At 53.7% G+C, this 24882-nt stretch overlaps 7 protein-coding genes across 7 annotated transcripts; 4 read left to right on the top strand and 3 right to left on the bottom strand.

The window, feature by feature from the left end:
- Positions 1-101: 101 nt before the first annotated feature.
- G647_00510 (uncharacterized protein) lies at positions 102-809 on the bottom strand (the record flags this gene model as incomplete). Its single annotated transcript, XM_008723913.1, has 1 exon — positions 102-809. The coding sequence occupies one exon, from the start codon at positions 807-809 to the stop codon at positions 102-104; it is 708 nt and encodes a 235-aa protein (XP_008722135.1).
- A 250-nt stretch (positions 810-1059) lies between these two features.
- G647_00509 (uncharacterized protein) lies at positions 1060-2079 on the top strand (the record flags this gene model as incomplete). The annotated part of the gene is made up of 2 exons (XM_008723912.1): positions 1060-1176; positions 1228-2079. The coding sequence occupies 2 exons, from the start codon at positions 1060-1062 to the stop codon at positions 2077-2079; spliced, it is 969 nt and encodes a 322-aa protein (XP_008722134.1).
- Positions 2080-3889: 1810 nt separating this feature from the next.
- Positions 3890-5520, top strand: G647_00508 (uncharacterized protein; the record flags this gene model as incomplete). The annotated part of the gene is made up of 3 exons (XM_008723911.1): positions 3890-5061; positions 5118-5223; positions 5293-5520. The coding sequence occupies 3 exons, from the start codon at positions 3890-3892 to the stop codon at positions 5518-5520; spliced, it is 1506 nt and encodes a 501-aa protein (XP_008722133.1).
- A 524-nt stretch (positions 5521-6044) lies between these two features.
- On the top strand, positions 6045-6874 carry G647_00507 (uncharacterized protein; the record flags this gene model as incomplete). Its single annotated transcript, XM_008723910.1, has 2 exons — positions 6045-6303; positions 6357-6874. The coding sequence occupies 2 exons, from the start codon at positions 6045-6047 to the stop codon at positions 6872-6874; spliced, it is 777 nt and encodes a 258-aa protein (XP_008722132.1).
- A 3910-nt stretch (positions 6875-10784) lies between these two features.
- On the top strand, positions 10785-11741 carry G647_00506 (uncharacterized protein; the record flags this gene model as incomplete). The annotated part of the gene is made up of 1 exon (XM_008723909.1): positions 10785-11741. One exon carries the CDS (start codon positions 10785-10787, stop codon positions 11739-11741), a length of 957 nt encoding a protein of 318 aa, XP_008722131.1.
- Positions 11742-12048: 307 nt separating this feature from the next.
- Positions 12049-13595, bottom strand: G647_00505 (uncharacterized protein; the record flags this gene model as incomplete). The annotated part of the gene is made up of 2 exons (XM_008723908.1): positions 12049-12303; positions 12372-13595. 2 exons carry the CDS (start codon positions 13593-13595, stop codon positions 12049-12051), a joined length of 1479 nt encoding a protein of 492 aa, XP_008722130.1.
- Positions 13596-14459: 864 nt separating this feature from the next.
- On the bottom strand, positions 14460-15959 carry G647_00504 (uncharacterized protein; the record flags this gene model as incomplete). The annotated part of the gene is made up of 2 exons (XM_008723907.1): positions 14460-15440; positions 15492-15959. The coding sequence occupies 2 exons, from the start codon at positions 15957-15959 to the stop codon at positions 14460-14462; spliced, it is 1449 nt and encodes a 482-aa protein (XP_008722129.1).
- Between the last annotated feature and the right edge of the window lie 8923 nt (positions 15960-24882).

Here is a 24882-nt window from a genome sequence, read left to right as displayed (position 1 = left end):
GCTTCGTCGGAAGAATTTAGCATAGAGGCGCCACGGTAGAATCTTGTGATCGTGCCAGCCTGCAGCGGGCAGTGATAGAGAGAATCCGAGCAGTCATTCCATCAAGTCATATCATGAATCTGTTTCCATAGGTTCCGCTGCTTTTCCATCATCTGGTCCTGGGATACCTCATCATTCGTCCCGGCATCGTTCTGGTGTTCAACATCTCGACGTGGAGTTTCGGTTTGTCCCACATCCGAGAGAAATTCCTCGATTCTCTCTTTCAGTCGATCACACTCGTCAATCTCCCTTTGCCCGTCCTCCAGTATCCCTATGAGCATTTCCTTGACACTCTCTCGAGCTTGATGAGGTCTGTAAATGTTGATCACAACATGTATGTTCAAGACCAGCTGTCTGATGTCCGCCATCTTCTCCTCGTGCTTGGTAGGATCCAGAGACAAGATGCTTGTCAGTTCGAGGAAGTTCAAAAGAAGCGACTTTGTGAGCTTGCTCAAAAGGACGGCATGGTTGAGGTTGGGATCATCTGGGTCGAAGAGCAGTTGGTCTGTAGGCAGGGATGAGGGCTTGGTCGGATCAATGACTTGCTTCTGGCCAAAGGTTGTGTAGAACTCTGCCGTGGCTGGAGGCGGAGGTGGAGGACGGAGGTAGGCCAGATGTAAGGGCAGTTTCTGCGGCGTTTGGTCTCCAGGTGAAGACTCCTCGAGCTTTCTCAATTCTTCTTCGTTGGCAAGCGTGAAGTGTCGCCAGAATGGGGGTGGCGCCGGATAGGCCGCCTCTGGGATTTGCTGCGGTTGTTCTGCTTCTGCCATGATGATGGTCGAATTTGCACGGTAAAAGAGGATGCGAAAGCTCGAGAGATGCGCGAAGTCTGTGATGTCGCAGGCTGACCAATGAGAACGACCAATTTGCGGGATTCGACTTTGCTCCTGTTCATTGCCTTGATTGTTCTCTTCACTGTCTCCCTGGACTTCACATCACTCCAATCTCGTATCGATTATATATCAGCGTTGACGTGGCCCTATGGCCTGATGATCCCGCGGCAACTCCGCAAGCCAAACGATGAGGCAGGCGAGTGTTGACGGGGCCGGGATCGTCGCCGCCTGCAGGCGGTTCTGGCAGCGGTCGTATGCCGCTGAATATCTTGGGATCATACTGCTTCTCACTGCGAATGTTTGGGTATGTGAGAGCACATTTCGGAACGCGCTTGACTGTTGACGCTCTCTCCAGGCTGAATACTTTCTTGAGCCAGTCCACCAGATGTTCCGCCTGGATGATCGCGCAAGACAGTATCCACACGCCCTCGTCGAACGCGTGTCGTCTTTGGAGAATATCCTATTTGCTGGGGTCGGCCCTCTTGTTTTGTTGACCGTTTGGGCCCTTGTGTTCAGGCCAGGCGTGCATAAGGCGCATGTTACCATTCTTGGGCTTTTCATCAGCTTGCTTCTCACTGTACTTTTGACCGACATTATCAAGAATGCCATTGGCCGCCCTCGGCCGGACCTGATAGCACGGTGCAAACCCGAGCGAGGGACGCCGGAGCACGATCTGATCACCATCGACGTCTGTACCGAGACACATCACCACACGTTGCACGACGGATGGCGCAGTTTCCCGAGCGGTCATAGCAGTTGGGCCTTTTCTGGACTTGGATATCTGAGTCTGTTCCTGGCTGGCCAGCTGCATGTCTTTCGACCTCACGCGGATCTAGCTCGGGTGCTGATCTTTCTTGCTCCCCTGGTTGGTGCTTCGTTGGTGGCAATGTCACGATTAGCCGACTACAGGCACGATATCTACGACGTCACATGTGGAAGCCTCCTAGGCATGGCGGTCGCGTATACCACCTATCGACGATACTATCGGCCACTGAGGCATCTCAAATGCGATATGCCATATCCTAGTCGGGCAGACTATACTTCGAAGAAGGCATCCAAAACCAGATCCAGGGATTTGGAGGAAGCTGCTGAACAGTTCGAACTGAGTGTGAGCGATGTGTCTGATGATGAACCGCACTCGTATCTTTTGACGGGATCGGGTCAAGCAGACTCAAGGCAACATGCTGGCACTGCAGGGCCGCCATAGTATGGTGCTGGTGCAAAAGATTATTGTCTTTCGCAGCTATTGACCCAGTTGTCTTGGTCATCCAGAGAACGTCGTGGTCTCATGTCCCCGCCCTCCGTTGTGAACGTCGGTAACCGGCCGATCTTTTGATGCGGTGAATCCAGAACTCCGAACAGCTTTACGACTATCAAGTGGCTTTTTTTCAGGCACTCTTTGATGTCCACCAGCGTTCAGTCTATATCTTCATGTCCACCACCCTTTTGCACATATCCTCTTGCCATGGCATCGCGTTTTGACTGCAAGTCACATGACTAGGCATGGGCAAATAAAACAATCACACTCATAATCCCCGCAGTCGCATGGAATGCATGGCTTAGTCGGACCTTTGACGCCCTTGGTGATGCTCGAGGTCGACGAGGTAGAAGGAGGCATGTTGCAAACTGGACGAGGCTGAGGTGCTATGGAGACCATGTCAGTCTTGCCACATGTTGAAGCCTCGAATACGCACCTTGCGAGATAGTTTTGCGGAATTGAGTCAGACTAACTGTGTATCTGCTAGTACTAGAAGAGGATTGTAATCATGAAAGGTGAAAAGGAGGGTGGTTATCAAGCGCAGAGAAAGTTGGATAGTCGCAGTGGCAGCGCCTCAGTTGAAGTTGAACTGAATGTGACGTGACGTCTTCCTGCTTCTTATGGGCTGCATTATGGGCGGTACCCCACTGATCGGGTCAGGTTTAGGCATGAAACACGCAAGCTGGGCGGCGCTGAGCCACGGCGCGTTACCCGGGACTGGGGCTTGCCTCGATTGGCTGACAGATGACCGAAACACAAATGCTTGGCCTGAGCCGAAACAAATCCGGCTTCGTCTTTCAGTGATGGTTGGAGGTGTGCGCCGCGTCTTGCTGCTCTGCACCGCCTCTCAATACGTTGCTGATGGCTCGGTGTGTACGCGTAACACTTCTATCTTGAGAGACACTCCAATGTGATCTCAAGTTAAACCTGCGTGTTCGAGTATACAAGATGTCACTGTTGATCTCTTGCAGGTCGGTGCACCTTTGCGGAGTGGCTCGAGCAACACCACTTGACGTTGCCATGGTAAGCAAATGTCAAACTCACAACTCAGCTATATTTCTTCGTGAGCCACCTTGGTGAAGCAGGCCATCAATGCCAGCTACCTCGTGTTCGCGATGCACTTGATACTAAGCTCCTGCTTTCTATTTGTGATCTTCTTCCGGACTACATCTTGTCTCTCGATTGCGCCTGCAACAGTCTCCGTCCTAACCACGACCAGTGGGTCGGCAGCAGCTACAACTTGGAATGCTCCGTTGATGCCTTCGAACCGCAATTACGGCCTTTTCGATCGCCCGATACCACCACCGATATTCGCTGGAATCGGGTTACAGCCAGTTGCGTGGTGAGGGCGACGGGAAGTCTGCGGGTCGGACTTCGATTGTGACGGGACAACTCACCCTTCAACAAATTCTCCGTCTGCTGACGTTATCTGTGGGCGGTTCTCCTGCGGATAGACATACCATAAGAATTGTTTACCCAGCCTCGTCAACTTCCTTCAGCCTTATTCCACGCCGCGGCACACCAGCCACATGTGAGACCGGGCGATTTTCACATGCTTCCCAAAATTGCGAACTTCCGGAGTGATCCACCAATGACATCGCCAGCGGGTCAAGCAGGCACAGTGGACCATGAATGAGTACCTGCATGATGACGCCCCCAGCTCTGAAGGACTCTTTTTACAGAGCCACGGCGTTGTTGAGAACTTCAGACCTTCCCACTATCCCTCACGTATTGTTCTGTTTGTGTGGGCGTCGTCAAGATGGCCTTCAGCCCAGTCTTCTGGTTGTATACCCTTATTCAGTGGATCCTCGACAAGATCTTCTCTCCCCATCCCCCGCCGCCCAATGCGCACTTGCGCCGGCCGAAGATTGCTATCATCGGTGCCGGGCTTACCGGCGTGTCTGCAGCAGCTCACTGTGTCGGTCACGGATTCGAGGTGACGTTGTTTGAAGCCGGGGACGAAAAGCATGTCGGCGGCATCTGGACGGATGTCAACACTACTTCCGGTCTACAAATCCACAGTGTCATGTACCGGTTTCACCCTTCCGTGCACTGGGAAGGAGGCTATCCCAAGCAGCACCAGATTGTTGACCAGGTCCGGCAACTATGGCATCGCTACCAACTCGACGAGAGAACGCACTTCAATACACGTGTCGAGAAAATCTACAAAGACAAGCTAGGGCGCTGGATCATCAACAATCCCTCCAATGGGAGATTCGACGGAATCATCCCAGCTATCGGAACCTGTGGACAACCAAAAATGGCACACCTGCCAGGCCAGGAAACGTTCAGAGGCGACATTTTCCACTCCTCTGGTTTGGATGGTAAGGACGCCAAGGACAAAAGGATTCTTATCGTCGGCGGCGGTGCAAGCGCTGTTGAAGCACTAGAATGGGCTGTCAACACGGGTGCCGCAGAAATAAAGGTTCTCGCAAGATCCGACAAGTGGATCATACCCAGGAACGCTTTTGTGGATGGACTACTCGCCTTCAATATCTTCGGCCAAGAGACCATCCTGTCCTGGATCCCTGAGAACCTGCTGCGTCTCTTCTTCTACCGCGATCTGAGGGATATTGCGCCTGCGGACCAAGGGCTTTTCACCGAGACACCCATGGTCAATTCGGAGATTTTCCACCAGATTCGTGCAGGCAAGGCAGCTTGGCTTCGTGGTGATATCGAGGAGGTGCGTGAGAACGGCATCTTCTTCAACCATCGTGCGAAAGGCGTGCCCAAAGGTGGACCTGGGCGGCATAAGCTTGTCGAAGGTGATATGATCATCATGGCAACTGGATACAAGCGGCCTAGCCTCGACTTCCTGCCCGACGACTGCTTTGAGGAGGGTTACCAGCCGCCTCGATGGTTCATCCAATGTTTTCCTCCTGCCGAGCCATCCATATGTGCGATCAACTCGACCTATGTCTCGGCTGTCGGGTAAGTGACTTCCCACTCCCTTGCCCCGGAACCCACTGACGCTCTTGACACGATAGGACTGTTGGCAACTATCACATCGGGATCTATACTCGGATGCTGCTGATGTTCCTTGTCGACCCGCTTACCACGCCGCGCACCTGGTGGATGAAAAGATGGGTAGATGTAAGTTCTGGTCGCTGCCACTATTCCCCGGGCCCCGTCATATCCATGCACGTTCTCACAGCTCTATAGTTCACCAGCGCGATCAAGTCGCTGGCTCCGACCAAGGCATTCGACTTCTTCACTTATTCGGAGCTGCTTTACTGGTTCTGCTTCATCACGTTGATCAATCCTTTCAGATGGAAATGGGCGTTGTTTGTGTTCTTCGGCATCGGAAAGAACTTGCCAGCGAGCATCGTGGAGCAGGAGGACAGGTTGAGAAATGGGCTAGGATACACCAAGGCCGATTACCAGGACTAGAGGGGACGAGTTCTGGGGGCGAGTGGAGTTCCTGACGTGACACATCTTCAGGCGGGTGGAGGGTCGCTACGAGTATTGCACCACACTCTGTGAACGTGCAAACTCAGAAGGCGATCCGGAAATAATTGCAGTAGTCCTCCAAGTGCCACCACGCCACAGAGTTTCCATCGCCGCGCGTAAAAATGACGTCACATGTCGGATGCAGCTGTACCCACTAAATTTCCGAGTCTGTCGTCACCTCAGTCTACCGGCGTGACCGGGTGTCCCGTATACTGGCAGCAACCATGGTGGAGGAACACGCTGCCCGGGCTGTCGTCTTAGTCGAAGCGCGGCTTCCTCCATGAGCTTTTTGACCTTCTGCACGGAAGCTGGATATTTCCTGTCCACCCTCCAGAGGAGTAACTTCAACACCACCACATTCGCAGATTCGGCGCGACACGAATAGCTATTTTACGCAGACGATAGATCTTGGTACAGCTCAGCTGTTAGGTATCGGCTATGGAGAATCCTGGTATGCTCCCATCATGCTTCTCCTGGACAGCCCACGCAGCTCTGACCGGTCGCTCACAGTGGCGGAGATTCCGCGAGTCATCCATCTGCTATGCACCGCTCCGCCAGATGTCCAACGAGCAGCAATCGAGACTTACTTCACATCGACAGCTTCATTTACCCACCCTTTCTGTCGGACAGGCAGCTTCCCGGGGTCGATATGGTTCATTGTAATGATATATCGGTGGTATAAGATTCTCAGCCCACATATTGATGTCGCGGTCGATGGAGTCGGTATGTCAATGGTGTCACCAGCTGAGGAGCTGAAATCATTGACACGAGAATAGCATACGATGAGCAGCACCTGCGCCTCTATGTCTCCTTGCATCAGAACTTCAAGCTATGGGTAGTCCCTTTCTACAATGCGCCGGTCAAACTGGTTACCGTCCTCCAACTGACCACGGATCGTACTCCGACACATCTCGAGCGCAGACAGTCCCTAGAGCCTTTGACCCCGAACGAGGTTGGCACGGGGCAGGCCACAAAAGCAAGCGAAGACTTCAGTATCCACTCCGCTGCCGGAAATGACGAGCACACAAAGCAACAGGGTGACGGCGAAAAGACGCGGTACTGGATTCAGTCACAGAACGACCTCTACCAGACCACTGAATGGATCAAATTCCTCCTTCCATGGGGCGTGGGAGTTCTCCTACTGGTTATATGGCAGTTCTACTGCACGCTACTTTGCGTGGCTGGCACCCAAATATACGACACATTGGTCTGGATCCCGAGAAAGCTCTACCGGCAACACTTCGAACTGTTCGACAACGACAATACAAAGCATCCACACCTGGGCGCTGATTGAGTGGATCAGCGTAACCACGGATCGGAGCCATTTGTATCTCCGAGACGAATATCATTTGGCGGTATCATCAAGCGATACTGCCCCGAGAAGAGGCCCGATACACCAGATATAAGGCTCACGACTTTAGAGGAGGTCAAGAGTTTACCTCGCTGGTTGCGCATGTCAGCACCCCGGAAGTGAAGTGGCACGTTTTGGATGACGCCAGTAAATGGTGACCAGCAACGACTTTGGAACTTAGCTTGGATTGCAAAATTACCTGTCAAGCCCTGGACATGCCTGCTCGGATTGCGAGAAGGATGGGGGATCCGAAAGGTCCTTCAGGAAAAGCTCAGTGGCCGTGAAACTGCAGACGGTGGGGTCGCCTACCTAGGTCGGTGCTGATTCTGGCCTGTCTTCCAAGTATAACAACACCAGGAATCGTCATCTGTTCCAACCCTGGTCGCAGTCAGAACCACGGGATGGTGGCATTCTCGCGTGGGCGATGTCCCAACGCTTACAAACACAGAAATACACACAGTCATAAGAGGCACCCACTCTTCTCCGACAACAAATGGCGCATCAAACGAGCCCGTCATCCTTGACCATATGTACCGTTGAGAACGTCAAATGATTTATTGTGGACTTTCAGAACCTGCGGCGAAGTTCTACACCGTAGGAGGACAAGACCTGATCCCTCCATTTGCTGTTCAGGTTCAAGTTGCACATGTGAGCAACTGTTGGGGAAAGGGCATTCCATCCGTTTCCACAGCCGGTGCGAAAGTCGCGTGCGCTGGCATCCACCCATCCACAGAAGCTGCTCTGATATGCTCCTTAGAACTATATATCCAGACAGATTTACCTGTGTCATTAACTCGACCCACCGCAAGCACCAAGTCAGTGACTTATATGTACTGGGTACACAGTACGAGCACCTGCGGACCGAGTAAAGCAGCGCCAAACTACATCTTTCGCTGGGCCTCATTAGCGTCGCTAAGCTTGTGTACTTCCATCCTCCCGCTCAAGTAATGGGTACCTTTGGGGGACAGCGGTAGTGATCAAACCGTGCCGTGGTGCTTTTCGCCTAGCCTTGCTTCCACGCATCAATACTTGCTCTGGTGCTCACGACTACCAGCGACACAGTCGGATTGCCTAGAGTCGAAGCCTGGCCCCCAAATTGAACGTCGAGTCGCACTTGAGTCGCAGGCCTGTTCGATATTGTATTGCGACCAAGCCAACGGAGTTCCAGGGTGTCCAGCGGTACTCCGTATAGAGTATAAGTATATATCTGATGTGTGTGGCCTGAGGCTTCGCCCCTTGGCTGGTGGGCCGGTAGATGCGACTGTTCTACTGTGGGATGTGGTATCTATAAATGTATGTTCGTGGCCGCGTCTCTTAGGCACTTTGAACAGATTTTCCCAAATCACCACAAAATACTGACAATTTCCGAAAACAATGGCCTCTCGCATCGGCTCCAAGTTCGCCTGCCCTCGTCCTCATCCTGAGGGGTTGGCTTCAAGGACAGGCGGCGGAGTAATTCGCCACCAACGACGAGGGAAGGGTAATATCGCCCTCTTGCGCATCACAATAACATGGAGATCTCGACGACCGGGGCCCACAGAGGATAGTCGGTCACTTAGTTACCCGTGAGAGACAAAGCATAGCTACCATCGCATCGCCTTGTTCTCTTGGTGTAAAGGAGGAGGAAGACCATCTGTTTTGAAGCCCCGTCTCTTGATACTCACCGCACAGAGAGATGAACTATCTTGGATCGCGTAGTTGAGCATCAACACAGCATTGATTCTGCGCGCGGTAACGAGGGGGTACGAGTAATTTGGCTTTTCGAGCCTCCAACCTCTGCGAAAGCATCGAGAGCAGAGGTTCCGAATAGGCCAGGATCTGAATAGGCCAGGATCTGAATAGGCCAGGATCTGAATAGGCCAGGATCTGAATAGGCCAGGATCTGAATAATCGATAGGATCCAAGTCGCTCTCCCTTGGCCGTGGGTTGGGGCCAGGAGTCTTGACGACTCATCCGCTGTACTCTAGGGTGGTTGTGAAAACTAGTTCATCCAGGTATATCAGAAGTCCGTGGTATGTTTCGTAAATCTGTGGTCGATGTTTCCAAGGCTTCGATGTGATTTTGTGTTGGTCCTCGAAGGCGGATGCACACCTGGGATATGTTGCCCCATTGTCGTGGAGATACGGCAAGTATTAGAAAGTATCGGTGATCGTCCGTGATAATAACGTTAATTCCAGGTATTGCAATTGTACTGTAGATATCCGTCTTTGCGGTGTAGAGGGTACTGTGTACACAAGGTAGATTCTTTCCGAGCAATTGCGTGTTGGCGACCGCATCGAGAACGCAGCAGTGACTGCTCTCCCATGGAGGCCACGTCCATTGGGAATGTGTCTGTTTCATAGAAAGGGGAGAACTGGCCTCCACCGCCGGGCAGGTATTGATCATCTCATCTCTCATGCGATACCTCGGTCGTACACGCACTCACCTTGGAGTCTTTCGGTGCAGCATACCGGAGACGACGTCCACGGTGAAGCGAGAGCACCACGTCGATTCACGGCCTCGTCGTGTCGAATGACGCCGAGGTTGTCGCGCGTCAAGTCTCACACACGCTTCTGACTGTCACTCCTCGGCCTGTACAAGGCACAAACAAGAGAAACATCCCTGAAAGCTTCTTGTGGGGAATTTGGCGCCATTGTTACTCCGTCCAGTAAGTCACAACCCGCGGAGCACATTACAATACTATGTACCCGGTGAATACTGCAGCCTGTCATCAGCTCCAACGCCTGCTCTTCTTACATATCTGATGCACGCGCGCGCTGCTCTGTGCGCGCTACACCGGCGAGTGAGGTTCTTCAGGGGTCATTGACCGTCTTCTAACAATACAGTCAGTATCCGGGTGTCAAACCGCCGAGCCAAGGTCTAATTAAGTCTTCAATTTCGCTCGTCAGCCGTGGAGGACAATTAACGACACACACTTGGCACAATCCGTCAGCAGTTACCTGCATGGCCACTGACTACGACGTGCCAGTGTCAGTGTAGTGTCAGTGTCGGTATCAGTGTCAGGTCCGGATCCAGATCGCTTACGAATACAAGATCCGAGGCTCTAGCGGTCGGGGATCGGAGCCAACAGCCTTACCGGGTACGTCCCTGGGGCGAAGGAAGATGGTTGCCGAAGATAAGGGAACGGCACAGGGAATGGTGATCCATGATACCCCTCGTGCCCAACCACGGGACTGTCTGGGAAGGACTAGGCTTTATGCGGGGGACAAGGAAGTGGAGCCGAGCCGAGGACACGACGGGAGTCAAAGCCCCGATACGAGGTTCGCAGGACAGTCAGTAGCCAGGCAGGAAGAGGTCCGGAGTACCCAGTACACCCAGTACCGGACGAGGCAATGCAATGGTGGGCTATCCCCGTGGTGCGGGGGGTCGAACATGGGGCTTGGGCGTTTGTCGGTGGCCAGACACATACACATACCGAAGTACTGACACTGACACTGACACTGACATTGAGACTCAGACTCCGACTCAAAACTTAGACGGCCCGTTACCATACCTACGCCCGTACCTGCCCGTGATTGATCCCGGCTCTCTTCTCGCAAAGCACCTGGTTTAGAGCCATCGTCTAATCAGAGAGACCTTGACTGTCAGGGGATACATAGTAAGTGAGCGAGCAAGCTCCAGGATCACTGCATCGACCACGACGGTCTCGATATTCACTGCACATCCATTTCCTAAACAGTGCGCTATACGGAACACTGTGTCCGTGTTTGGCCAGAGGACAGAGGGCTGATCCAACGACACCTGAAATCATACAAGCCAGCATAGATCTGCCCTCACCCGGTTGCTGCTGCTGGTGGTGGTGCTTCTCTCTCCCTCTCTCTCAGCCTCCACTTCCCAAGCTCATACCGGCGCAATGGCATCAGGACGCTGGCCTCCCCACTACGGCATGCAGTTCACAAACACACTGCATCAAAAGGCCGAGGGCCCGACGCTGCCCGAGAACAACCCGTCGCCGGGCTACATCGTGGTGGTGACGGGCGCGGGCAAGGGCCTGGGCGTGTACATCTCGCTGGCGTACGCACGCGCGGGGGTCACGGGCATCTGCATCTCGAGCCGGACCCAAGGCGACCTGGACGCGCTGGAGAAGCAGCTCGCCGAGGTGAACCCCAAGCTCGAGATCCTGTCGTCCATCTGCGACACGACCAAGCCCGAGGCGGTCAAGAGCCTGGCCGAGCAGGTCCGCCAGAAGTGGAAGGGCCGGCTGGACGTCGTGGTGGCCAACGCGGGTGTCATCTCAGAATACGTCTACGACGTCGACCCCGAGACGGGGGAGAAGTCGAACCGCCGGCTGCCCCGGGGCATCGTCGAGGACGACGACTTCCAGCGCGTCATCGACATCAACTTGCTCGGATCGTACTACGTGGCCAAATACTTCACGCCGATCCTCGTCGCGCCGGAGAACCCGAGCGCGGTGCGCAGTTATATCGTCATGACCAGTCTGGCCAGCCAGTTGACGCAGAGCAACTTTGTGCCCACGGCGTACAATGTCGCGAAACTGGCCAACAACCGCATGGTCGAGCACATGGCCGAGGACCACAAGGCCCAGGGCCTGCTGGCCTTCGCCGTCCATCCGGGCGCCGTCTTGACCCCTCAAACCGAGCATCATTCGACGCAGAAGGGAGACGCGTGGGATACCCTCATGAGCGAAGATATCGGCCTGTGTGGCGGTTGGTTGACTTGGCTGACCAAGGAGAGGAGGGACTGGTTGAGTGGGAGATATCTCGCCGTCACGTGGGACGTGGACGAGTTGCAGGCCAAGAAGGACGAGATCGTCAAGGAGGACAAGTTGAAGTTCAAGATGACCGTGTAGGGGTACAGAATCCGAGCGTGCATATACACATGTGTTCCGAGGGTGGGCATGGGGTTTCTGGTTGAGTTTTAACGACCGATGCGCGAGGCCTTCACAACGAGTTTTTGGACATGGAGGAGAGGATGCAGTGTAACTGCGAGATTGGGAGGGTTGATTGATAGGTGAACCTGGACTGGGTGTTATACAGTCGCCGAAACAGATATAACGGACAGTAATACCAATGGCCGACGTTGACTGACCGGACCCAGATGCCGCTGCGGCTGCCAAAGTCCGAGTCAACCCAGATCGCCCTCACTCTCAAATCCAACTATCTGTACTTGTCCATAAACTTCTCGTGGAACTTCGTCCATCTCCCGACCCAGTCGGTGCCAGGTGCAAGGAACGTTGTCCGCAGATGCAGTGTGCCTGGTTTTTGGCCGAAGCCCGAGCCCGGTACGACACAGATGCCGGTCTCGTCGAGAAGACGGAGGCAGTAGAACTCATCGGGGGATCGCTCCGCCTCTTTGGCCGCCTCGACTGCTTTTGGAGGGACAGTGATGGTTGGGAAGAGATACATTGAGCCCTGCGTAGCTTTTGTCAGCACGTGGTCGAGGGTGATCTGGTGTGAAAGTAAAGGCGACCAATGCTTACCTGTGGCTCTCCGACCTCGACGCCTTCCATTTGCTTGAATGCCTCGTACAGGGCAGTGGCCCGCTCTTTCAGTCCATTCTTGACGCCGTTGTATTCCTGATCGTAGAGTTCAAAGCTGGGATCGCCTGGTTTTGGCGGGTTCACCACCATCTCTAGTAGACACTGGCCAATGACGGGCGGGCATAGCATGATGCTGATGAACTTGTATATCTGTGCCTGCACTTCGGGGTCGAAACCGACAAGTTCAAAGTAGCCTGCACGATGACCGCATTCGCCGACCATGCCCTTGGATACCGAGTTGAGCGAGGCCAGCTCCACATTGTCGTACTTGCCTGGCTCTTTCTGCTGCAATTTCCGCAACACGCCCTTGAAGGAGTGGAACTCGCCAACAAAGACGTTTGTCTGGTAGACTTCATCAGCCATGATGACAAGGTTCTTCTCTGCAGCGAACTTGATCGTCTCTTCCACGTCCTTCTCGGGTAACGAGGCGCCCGTGGGGTTGCCGGGGTTGATGATGACAATGGCACGGACATCAGTGCCTTCACTGACTGCCTTGTCGTACGCTTCTCTAATGGTTGCGAGTTCCGTGCTCCAAGCTTGAGACTCGTCGAGGTAGTACGGGACACACCGGGCATTGAGGACAGTCAGGGTTGCCGTATACAGAGGATACTGTGGTATAGGGACGAGTACTCCCGTCTCTGGTTTGGAACAGATGATGTGGAGAAGAGTATTGACGCCCGATGAGGCACCGGCAGAGAGGTATATATGGTCCTTGTGCGACGGAAAGCCGTCTCGTCGCTCGATGAAATTGGCAACGGATTGCCGTATCCCTGGCGCGCCAGCAGACTGTGAGTATGCTCCCACCGACTGCACCTCTTTCAGCAGCCAACGCGCACGGTCGATCGCATCTTGGTTGTAGCCAAGACTCGACTTCAAGACCTCCTCATTCTGTAGCAGTGCGGGATACTCCAACAGGGCAAGCACCTGGCGGAAGAATGTGATGGGCTTCTGGTCGAGTTGCTGCGGGTTGCCGATGTTGGCAGAGATGACGGTGTCGAAGGGCAGAGGCTTTTCTGGGGGAGTCGGAGGGTCTCCTCGTTTCAACTGCACACGCAACTCCTCTGACTTGATGGCAAGCTCGCCTCGCACGGCGTACTTTGCTTCCTTCACATGAGGATTGATATTGTCAATATTGAGGCTGCGTAGGCGGGGCGTCGACGACATGTTGCGGCGGCCGGAGGACTGGATGTGAGAGGGAGGAGGAAGAGAGGAGGCTAGGGAGTGGATGTATTAGTTTCATGTGGTCTCATGATGCCTTGATATGAAACCCAAGTACGGAGTATGCAGAAGCAATTTTGCTGGTCGAGTCACAAGTGGTGTGTGACGGTTCCGACTGCGGAGATGGCGACTCGCTCTTCTTACCTTGTAATGGGTTTCGGCGTGGTGGGTGGCGTGAACTGCGGCTCGTGTTTGCTGACCCCAGTGCTCTACAGGCAATGGCAAGTTCACTGGACAGATACTCGGCTCGAACGAATACAGATAACGTCTTGGACATTGATCCTGCTCGCGTGGCCATCTCGGCAGACGGGTTGAGGGATGTCCACCGGCAGAGTCCAGAGTCGTCAGTGGGGCGTTTCGGTGGTGGGTTGCGCTGAGCAGCTCGAGCTCCGGAGTACAAGCACGCGAATGAGAGCCTTATCTTCAGGCTAGAGCAGAGTGCTCGTAATGGAGATTATGATGTACGGGAACCACGAACAGTCGGATCAACCTCGTCCCATGTAGTCGTCATGGCAAAGCTTCCCTCGTCTATCTTATCACCAAATGTGGGGGAGACAAACGTGTGTTGCTGCAGGGGTGTCGAAGCTGAGACTCGATCATTGGAGCAGACAATTTTTGACAGCGGATTAGTTAATCGCGGCCTCACACCAAGGTGTCGGTGGCTGGCGAGATAGAGGCCATCTGTGTCTAAGAGTATCTATGGTACAAGTGCAATCGGCGCAGTCTTTTGCTCACGTCGCCAAAACACCTTGCCGCCGTATGCTTCATTTGCCAGCTTGCCATGCAGGAGTCAACCCGGGAATATTGCATTCAAGCTCGCTCGCTACCTCGAAGCCTCACAGCCTGGCCGTACTTCTGCAGCTTCGTGATCAGGGCGTCGCCTTGTTTCACCACATCTGCATACTGTTTGTTCTTGTCGTCGGGACGTGTTGTCTCGATGGTCCCTTGAACTCGGTCAATTGTACAGCTGACCCGACCACCAGCAATGAACTTGGCCAGATCTCTGTCCAAGAAGTCAACGCTGACGCCAAACGCTTGTGCCATCGTCGCCAGTCCGACCACTCGGTAGGATTGCAATAGCTGCTGATAGCCTCGTAGTCTCATCTCGCGGACGAACCAAGCCCGGTGCTCGTACAGGTAGCGGTCTTGCGTCAAGAAGTTCTCTTCGACCGCGGCCAAGGCCAGGAAGAACTTCCGATAGTTTCCAGTGTACAGACTGTTCACCAATTGACCCAGAGACGAAACATCAACAGGGGCCTCGGTCTGCGACTCTACCGCACCACCCGTCCCAAGAGCGTTCACGTTGACCAACCCGCTGGCACGTTCTGCGGTCGAAGCAGACACATCCTTCATCTCTTCATCTCCGCCTTCTGCTTTGTCTTCAGTGTCCCCCAGAATGGCTTTGATTTCCGGCGCATCTACGACTTTGGCCTTGAAGTCGACTCGCTTCAGCGAAAGCGAGCCCGCCAGCACGGCATAGACGACCAGCGAAGAGTAACTGCATAGTTCGTAGCTGGTAAAGGTGGAGAGACTGTCGAGGAGCAGCGGTGCAGCAAGGTTATAGGATCGGACGGTGAGCAGGTGCAGGCCCTTGTAAGCTTTCAACCTATTCCTTCGGTCCCAGTCCCCACCACTTTCTACCAAAATGCTTGCTCGTTCAATCTGCTTCTTAGCGAATGCCTTGTCGTTGAAGAAGATGCCGATGCGGATGATGGCGAGGACAATGTCAATCTTCGTTCCTAACGGGCCGGTCTTGTCGAAGACTTTTTCGTAGGCGCCAATGGCTTTGTCCTGCGACATATTAGTTCGACGCCCTTACCGGGTGATTTTCCGGCTGCCTACCTTGTCGCCGACTCGTGCCCAGAATTCCGCGCGCTTGCTTCGAGCCGCTTGGATCTCTGTTTCTCCCGCCTCCTTCTCGGCCTCCTCCTCCTCCTTCTGGAATTGCTCCAGTTCTTTCTCATTGTCCGCCTTCAGCTCTTCATAGAGTGACTCGTCCCATGGTAGGATGCCAGAAGGTACAGGTTTCTTGGCCGGTAACAGGTTGCTTGACACTAGAGAGGCTCTTCGAGCAGGAGGTTTTGACGGTTGTTGCGGTGGTTGAGCTGTACTTTCGCCCACGGCGTTCAGCACACCCTCGGTGGGATGAGCCAGGTGCCGATACAACGGCGCCATCTTATGGTCCTTGATCGCATTTTGGAGATAGGTCAGCGACGTCGGCTGATTTGCCTGAGGTGCATTGGCGAGGGTGAAGATATGTTGAGCGAGGGTTAGGTCGGGATATTTGGCGAACTGAGGATCTGAGCCCATGGCTGGAAGCTTGAGGGTCTAGCGGCTTGTTTGTTTCACGGGAGCTTGAACAGAGACTGGGATGACCGAGAGGTGATCGATGTAGCGAATATCAAAACCTCAAGTCGGAGATGCCGCATCTGAGACGCGCGCCAGTTGCCAGCCTAGTACGGAGTATGCGCAAAGGTGTATGGTCCGCCGTATCACTACGGTGGTTTTCACAATGCTCTGAAGCTCTTTTCAGTTAGTGGACTGGTCTTTTAATTACTGTGTATCTTGCATCAATACGGAACATTCGCAATGGATTTTACAACCTTCGGCACAGTAACTCGGTAGGCAGCTCCCAGAGACTTGGTGTAAGAAGCTGTCAGGCCCATCCGTTCATTCTATCGATGCGCTCGGCTTGGAGGGACGAGGTTCTCACATCTCAGGCCCCGGTGTTAACGGCCCGGATCGGTATGACAGGTGTCGGGTGTTGAGGGTTCAACTGCTTGGATATGAGGGTACGGATGACTTCAAGCGGAGATGGAAACGCAAAGCGAAAATATTGTCGGAGTGGCTGTGACCAAGCAGGTTTCCGCACAGTTCATCAACCCTTTGATCGCCCCATCCTCCCCACCAATGGCGGCTTGATCGCTTTGGGAACTCAAACACTGATCTCGCAGAAAGTGATTGACGTGGTAGACAACTTTCACCAAGCCGTGGACAAAGTGAAGGAAGAGGGCGCCACTGCATTGTGTGATGCACTTGCACTGACGGCATATCATCTGGTTGACATGAGGTTTGCATATCCCCAGATCAAGAAGACAATGGTTTGCCTGTCTGATGGCGTGGGTACGAACTCACGCAGAGGCATCGAAGATATTTATCGCACATTACTCCCTCATAAGATTTTCGTTGGTTCAGTCCGTGTCGTTGATCAAGACAATCGCGCTTTGAGAATAGTCTCATACCTCACTGGTGGCTACAAATCCGCGCCAACCTCTGTGGAGGAAGCGTCGTTGAGAGAACTCGAATTGGTGTTGTCAAGCGATGAGAGGCCACCATTTTATCTCGAGCGATGTCTGATTCTAACTCGGGATTGAAATGGTTGGTCGAGCTCAATAGTCAAGACAGATTCATTCCACGAGGTAGGGCAGATGGAAATGTGCTCACGATGACACCCTCAGGAATCCCTAAGATGACCACGACTTACCATGCTCAGGATTCTTGAGACCCTCGGGAGGCTACCTAGCGATTAGGCCAGCCAGGCTCTCCTCCTTTGACGCGGACAGTCATTGAACGGCCTTCGAGAAAAACATAAGCCAGTCATAGAGTATGCACATACTGATATCGACTTGGCAAAGTAGTAATGTAGATAATCATAGACGGGGAGTCTCTGAGGCGAAAATGCATTTACCCTGACATTGCTTGTTTGCGGACTGTTCTGAGGCACAAGATGGTTGGTATGTAAAAGAAAGGGAACGGAAGACGCCGTTCAAGACTGCCACCGCAGCAACCTGCAGTGCCAGCTCTGGCTAAGCTAGTGATAACGTGATCGCGCGCCGACGCTGTGCGACGTCAGTGGCGGGGTCGCGTCTGCACGGCTTTGCTGTGACTCAAAACGTTGTGCTCCGTACGCAAAACCCGTGCGAGTAGATTGGTTAGCTGGTTACGCACACTCCTTGGGTTCCAATTCTGGGGGTACACAGTACACGCTATACATGATATGGCTCATGTATCGAAACTAAGACCGTTGATACACCTCCCAGTCCCAGCAGCCGCTGTGTGCACGCTGATCGCCGCCAACCTCACCGTCGACCCGCAAGATGCCAATGCCCTGTGGACGGCCATCAGAACGAGTTTGCACAGGTTTCGGAGACAGCTTGTGTGTTGAGACCTCGCGAATTGAGGTGTCGTAGCGTTGCAGACTTTACCCCGTCCAGCGAGACCTTGCATATGAACCAGAGCGAAGGAAAGGCCAGAGTGCAAGAATAATGTTTATTACCCTCTCCCACTGAACTGCGCGATGGAGGGCGTGCAGCCCCGACGTCATCATCAACAATGTGCTTTCGGTTTCCTCGATCTTTCAAACAAGGGCACACGAGGACTGCGTATGCATGAGTTTGCATTCAGGCGATGTGCAGGTTTCGAAGACTTCGTCGCTGCCAGGGAGGGAGAAGTGCCATCTGGCCAGTGACTGTGCAAATAGAGTGATCGTGCTTTTACGGAGCTTGGGATGAATGTTGGTGAGTGGGCAGTATCTCGAGAGCATGGTCTCCTGTATATCCGATCTTGCAGCATCATGGGAACTGTCCCATCGATCGGCTCCTCAAGGAGGGATAGACATCCATGTCTCCTTCTAGGTATTCGTACCATCTACTCTGTCACTTTGCATGTTAGACAGCGGAAGGGGCCAGGAGCGACAGTGCAGCATTGTCGTGTATTCCCGTGGTAGGTACGTCAGGCTTGTGTCTACGTCTCCCTGAACGATCGATGGAATGAGCCAGGTCGCTCTGGCAAGACTTGAACTCGTCCGGCTCTTGTATGTACCTCAACGGGAAATTGCGTGACTGTCATTTCCGAAGTTTTTTGAGTCGCCAGTCCGAAATGTTTTCTGGCGACGCTGAGGCGGCGGCTTAGGGTAGCCGTCGAGGGTGCAAGTGCCCCGTGCTGATGGGACCATTTACGGGAGCTGAATGGACGAGGCGTGCCTTCCTGGTTCCGCGTGGGCTAAGATGGTGCTTGGGATAGGTTACGAAGAAGCGGTGTGACTGTGAAGGTGGAGGTCCTGCACCCAAACAGGGAACGCCCATAATTCTCGAGCTTGAGATGAAATTGGGAACAGTCACAACAAACTTCGACCGCTCATCATGCGTGCTAAGCACGATGAATATGGTCGTCTCTTTGCTGCGCCTCGCCTCGGTGACGAAGCGGTCCTCAAGTTCTTCCCATCGGAGATGTCGCTCCAAGGCTTGATCAAGCGGCCCGCGGCAGGCAGACTGCATAGATCATTGGCGTAGTTCATAGGACGGGAAGCTACCCACTTGTCGACGGCTCAGTGGTTGGTATTGTGAGGTCGATAAACCAATGGCGAAACTTGCAGGGCTCGATTCCTGCAAGGCCACGCAGAACAGGGACTGGCTTAATCCCCATGTCCATGGTATCGAGCATTAGTGCCAATCAACTTGACGCATAGTTGGGTATATAGCAGGGACTGCCTCTTGCCACTTGATAAGCAGCTCGCTCTCTGAGCTGACACCTTTCAACTCACATGATTGTTGTACTGCACAAGCGGCGCCCGGAAGCCCTGTGTGAGCGCTTTCGTTGGAAGCCAATCACTGCTTTAATGGCATTACTGGTTTCTTCAAAGTATTGTCTGCTTGACGTACTCCATACCACAAAATGCACAGCTCCGAGAGGCTGGTCTGGCGTGGCACAAGATGTCATCTGGGATGGAAAATTATTCCGAACAAAAGGTGGCACAGCAGCAGTTTGTGTCACAATGGCAAGGCTTTCTGCATCGTAGTTAGTTCTTTCCTTCACTTTCTTGCCTTCTCATGACTGTGGCCGGATCTGCCTCGTTTCGGGCAGGAATGCAAGGGCCCGGTGGTTAAGCGCGCATGAGGAGGAGTGCCTATTGGCATAACGAATCGAGTTTCGGCAGCGGTGCAATGGAGCAGTGTGAGGTTTTGACTGGTGACAGTAAAGGCGCTGGTTGATCGACAGGAAGACGTGGCATTGGCATATGGATCATTGGGCGTCGAACTTCCCGAAGCCGCGTGACGCGAACAACATGCGGCATGGTTGAAGCCCGGAAAGGACTGTGACATGGGGACGGACACTATGCTTGTGATGAGCTACACACTCACCATACGAGATCGGATTGCGTCCATGGAGGCTCAGGCGGCAGAGAGTCGGAGCACCAAACACGGTGACGAAGAAGTGACGAAGAGGTGAGAAGAAGCGGAAACGCGAGTTTACAAACAGGAAACTGCAGGCGCGTTACGTTTGCTCGGCACCGGATGGGAAACTACAGGGGGGCCTTGTATCTTCCGTTCCCTGCGCTTTCGGGCAACTCTTCGACCTTGACTCGCACCACGTCTACTAAATCATTGTCAAAGGCGATGACGGTTCAATCAGAGTCGTATGTGCAGCTGTTGCTGGTAGCCCATGCCGTCCACCAGCCCCGGGACTGACAGTTGACCGACATTTGCCTTGACTGATGTGTTGGAGTCGCGAGCAGGTAAGTCGTCGTTTGCATCCGCCTCGCCGCCTTGCGCGAGGCAAGTTCTAAGCCTCACACAATGGTTCAAGTGTACTGTGACAGGCCGCCGTGAAATGAGTGATCGCTGACTGGGGCCTCAACGTGGCTTTGAGCCTCGCGCTCCTGGGCTGACAGAACTCAGAGAAGTTGCCTGCGCCTCTCTGTCTTGGGCTCTCCCCATGGATACCGGCTCGTTGTGCTTCTTGCAAAGCAGCCATTGTCTATTCTCCATCCCACAACCAAAGACCTTGCTGTCTCTAAGCCATCGGTGCCCAACCCGATAAGATGGCGGTGTCTGAGGACTCTCCCATTTGTTATTATATTGCTCATCGGAACATGTTGCAAATGGGATTGGGATCAGTCCCTGTGCAGAATTGGCCGCGCCCATGGGGCCCTCAGTATAAGTTGCAGAGCACATGGCACCTCCTTAAAGAGCTGGCTCTATCAATACCCCCAGTTCTGACCAGACCGCACTGCACAACCTCAAGAGTTTGGTCCGAATCTGCCCACAATGTCTGCGAAACAACAGACAAAACGGCATGCAAGTGAAGAGCTTGGCCGGGCAGGAGGCTCGACCGATCCACGACGTCAAAGGGATACGCGTGTTGCAATTCGCGCTGGTGATCGAGGGCAAGAGAGGCTGCAGGACAACATCACTCCAACGCGGACCACGGCGAGACCATCTGCGTCACCCTTGGCAGTTCCAAGTGGTCACCAGGGAATGGTCTCCTCATCTACATCTCTGCCTGTTGACAATGACCACTCCCACCAGAGACGCACCGAGTCACAACGTGAGAGAACTTTGGCTACACGCTAGGAAGAATGATGCTTACACAAGGCAGGAGTGCCGGGAACACCATTCGCGAGTCCATCCGGAAGCCGAAGCTTTCCTCAAGCCCATACCCCTAATGGCGGCTCGAACCATACCCGCAACAGCCGATCCAGTACCAGCCAAAGGACAGGGGTCGGATCCGAACCACGACAAGGAGAGTGGAGTTGTTCCAACCCTGCGACCCAGCCCACCCGGCCTGCACGTAATATCTCAGACGATCTTCAAGGTATCGGAAGTATACATTGTCATGGTGAGCAGGCCTGGAACTCGGTCGCAGATGCAGACAACGCAACATGGCTCGGGCATGATGGAGGACAAGTTGTCAATGATGAGAGACTCTTCTATAGCCCTCGATCCGGTTCCCTGTCAATCTCCTCCGACGATGACCAAGACCAGATCGACCAGGCTGGACAGCAACAGCAGCAGTAGCAGTACCAGCCACGTTCACCTTATGAGTGACGCCACCGAGACGTCCCAACACAGCACTGCTACCGATAGCCCGCAACAGTCGGCATTCCATGAGTGTCCCGGTCGCTCAAGGCATTCCAGGAACCAGCCATTTCTTGGAGATTGGATTATTTCTACTTTGTGAGAGGATTGTTCTTATGGTTGTCTTTCTGCTTTGGGATGGACGGCGTACTCTCTTATCGGGGTCTCGACTTGGTCTCGACTTGGGATTTCCAGCGGAGTTACTGGTATGGATTTCACGACCTCACGGTCATACTGTACTCAGCCGTGGTCTTGGTGACGAACTTCTGACATGTCGTTTTGATATTTTCATTGACAGTTAATCTGGCCCAGTGTTTGGGATTGGGTGTCTGAAACCCTATGCTAGCAGTCAATGAAGCCCACGTTCCTATCACCAGAAAGACACTCAAGTCTGCGATGATGAGAAGTGATTGTCCATTGTCGTGAACCAAGACCATGTCATCTGATCCTCCTCGTTGCTGTCTTCCGCAACCCTGAGCGCGCCATGCTTCGACCTGTTCTTTTCTTTCTCGGTCGTGTCGTTTCTTTATGCCGAGTCTTGTATGAGTTGGACGTCGTTGTCTTTCCATGTCTGGACGTGAGACATGGGCAGCACAATGATTCGAAATGAGACTTATGCTGTCTGGGGAACACCTCGCCCCAACAACGAGGCGTTGTTCTCTCTCTCCACGACGCTGTTTCTGGAGATAAAGGTCGTCTAGTCTACTCCGTACCACCCCTCAATACTTCGCGATGCTGGTGATGATGCTGCAGCACAGAAGCGGTTCCCGTGCGTTCGCTCCCATATCACAGCACGTCCCTGCTGTCGCTTCGCGGCATCTCTGTCTCGAGCATAAATATGGCTGGTTGAGCCCTGGACTTCGATCGATCCTCCATCGCCACCTTCCCACTCGAGACAACGCGACGAGATCAGATCAGATCAGATTCATTCACAAGCTAAGCCTCATTGACCCTATAACGCGGTCAGTCACGACAAAGTCACATCGGATTCAGTCACAAGCAAGGTTCACTGACCCCATAGTCTGTCCATCACGGCTGGTATCACACCAGATCCATACACAGCTTCACCATTTCATTCCCCCGAATCACCATTCACTACTAACGTCACCAGCGTGAAGGACTCCTCCGGCAAAGATCCGCACGTCAGACAAAGTCAAGAAGTCCTAGACTGTGCGAGCCGGCCCTTGGTCTCTCCTGTCTGCGTGTCGTGAGGTCCCATCTCACACTATGCCACATCAGAGCACGGTGGAGAAGAAGGACGACGAGGTCAACGTGGACCAGGAATTTGAGGCCTTGGTCCAGCGGGGCTTCCAGTGCCTGTGCTGCCTGGGGTGCGTGTCCGAACCACCGTGCGACGCATCAGTGATATATTCCAGGAGTAGGAACGTCTGTGCCTGGTGCTCGAGGGACCTCCGTACTCTGAAAACCACACGTACCGTGCATGCCACTAATTGTGGACAGGACGAGCGACGCAAGTCGAGAGTTGATGCACTTCCCCCGACACTCGACAGAAAGTTCTCGGTAGAGATGGCGGCCGGCGAGATCGGTCCTTCGGTGCGGAGAGCTGGGGGTCTGGATATTTGAAGGTCACGAGCCAGAAGTGGCAGGAGACCAGGAAGGCATCGGAGGCAGTAACAGCATCAGCAACAACAGCAGCAGGTCGGCGCTGAAGCTAAAGGCACAAACATGGCACACGGGCTGCGACTGTGTTTGACAAACACCAGCACCAGCGGCTGGTATGGCCTTGGCGAGAAGTTCTAATCAGAAAATGATTCTGGTTGGAAGGAAGGTAGATGTGTACACAGTACACTGGCGTTCACAAGCATATCCATAGGCGTGTTCAAAGGCATGTCCATAGGCGAGCATTTTGCGCGGGGCAGGCGTCACTGTACAATAGCTGTAGTTAGGCTCAGCACAGCGTGCGTCCCACTCACCTTTCCCTTTCTTCAACAGGTGTCTCATTCAATTCGTCCTTTTATCCTCAGCGCGCGTCCCGTTCAACTTGTCTTTGTATCTTCGGTGTACGTTCCACTCAAGCCGTCCCTGTATGTAGGGCGTACGTCTCGTTCATTTGTCCCTCTATCTTCTTGATGACGTATCTCCGAGGTTTCAAGGTGCTGGGTAGCGTGACTGGGGCGTAATTCGTGCATTGTGGATGGTCGTTGAAGAAATGGCATCTCGGTCGAGCAGGTAGGTCTGCCGTAATACTTGGTGCTCGGTACTTGGTACTTGGTACTTATTCGGTCTCGTACGATAGCTTTCATCTCCGGGAAGTTGCCGCCACTCTCGCTTGCTTCCATGTGACAGGCGTCACGGGTCAAGCTTGCCATGACAGCCATCAGGCTTTGCTAAGGAATCATGAGCGCTCGAGCCTTTCGTTCTAGCCTCATCAGAGACCAACGAGATCTCGAACCTGCATCCTTCCTTCAACACTCATAACTTTAGTCGGCCAACAGCTTCAAACCTGCTTCCACATGCGGCAAGGTCCGAGATGCAAGATCGATCACCGGGCCCGGGCATGGGCAGCTGTCGGCAGTGATTTTGCCGGCAGCGGAGTTCAGGGCCCCAAGGTCACCCCTGCATTGCCTGCACGAGCACCATCTCTACCGTAGCCTCGCCGTGGCTAGATCCAGATCCCGATGCAGATGCAGACGCGGGAGGAAAAAGAATTTTGCCTGACAAGTGGATGTCTTGCGTATTTCGCCATCGTAACAAGCGGATATCGCCTCCGACAAATCACCGTCGTACATCGTCGATATGCCGTTGCGTCGACCTGATCACACAGTCCACGGTTGGATTCGCGCCAAATCTATCCGTCCACGGTCCCATCGTAGTTGTTCGGCTGTCCCGGACCTCAACAACGAGCTGGAGCAAGTTTGTGGGTGGTGCGCCTAGACATAGTCCTGCCAGGGGCATAGAGATTGTTGCAGCGACGTTTGTTCGTCAAGTCCACAGTTGAACCACCTACATTGAGCGCACCACCCAGCACAGTGTCGGGCGTGTCGGTTTCTTTCCTGCCTCTGATGCAAACATTTTTCTGGCTGCTGCCTCCTCGTGCAGGGGTGTACCATCTGCGCAGATGTGTCCTCGCACTGGTGGAAATCGTGCCCTTCGCAGACACCTACTTGTCTTTTGCTCCAGCCATGGAGGGATATGCCAGGTCATCCAGCCCTTGATAACCTTGAAAGGAACGAACAATCATGTCTGTGATGTTGAGCTGAGGGAGTCTCAAACTGCCCAATGGATCGCAGGGCCGAGGTCGACAGTCTGACAAGGCCGGGAAGGCGTGAGCCTGGATCTTGAGAGTTGTGAGAGGGTGACCAAGGCGGTCGTGGGTTTCTGCGTCGACTGCGCCTCTTGAAGGTTTGTCAGTCGAC

Source organism: Cladophialophora carrionii (genome assembly GCF_000365165.1).
Source record: "Cladophialophora carrionii CBS 160.54 unplaced genomic scaffold supercont1.1, whole genome shotgun sequence".
NCBI lineage: Eukaryota > Fungi > Ascomycota > Eurotiomycetes > Chaetothyriales > Herpotrichiellaceae > Cladophialophora > Cladophialophora carrionii.
This window is presented reverse-complemented; position numbering and strand designations above follow the sequence as displayed.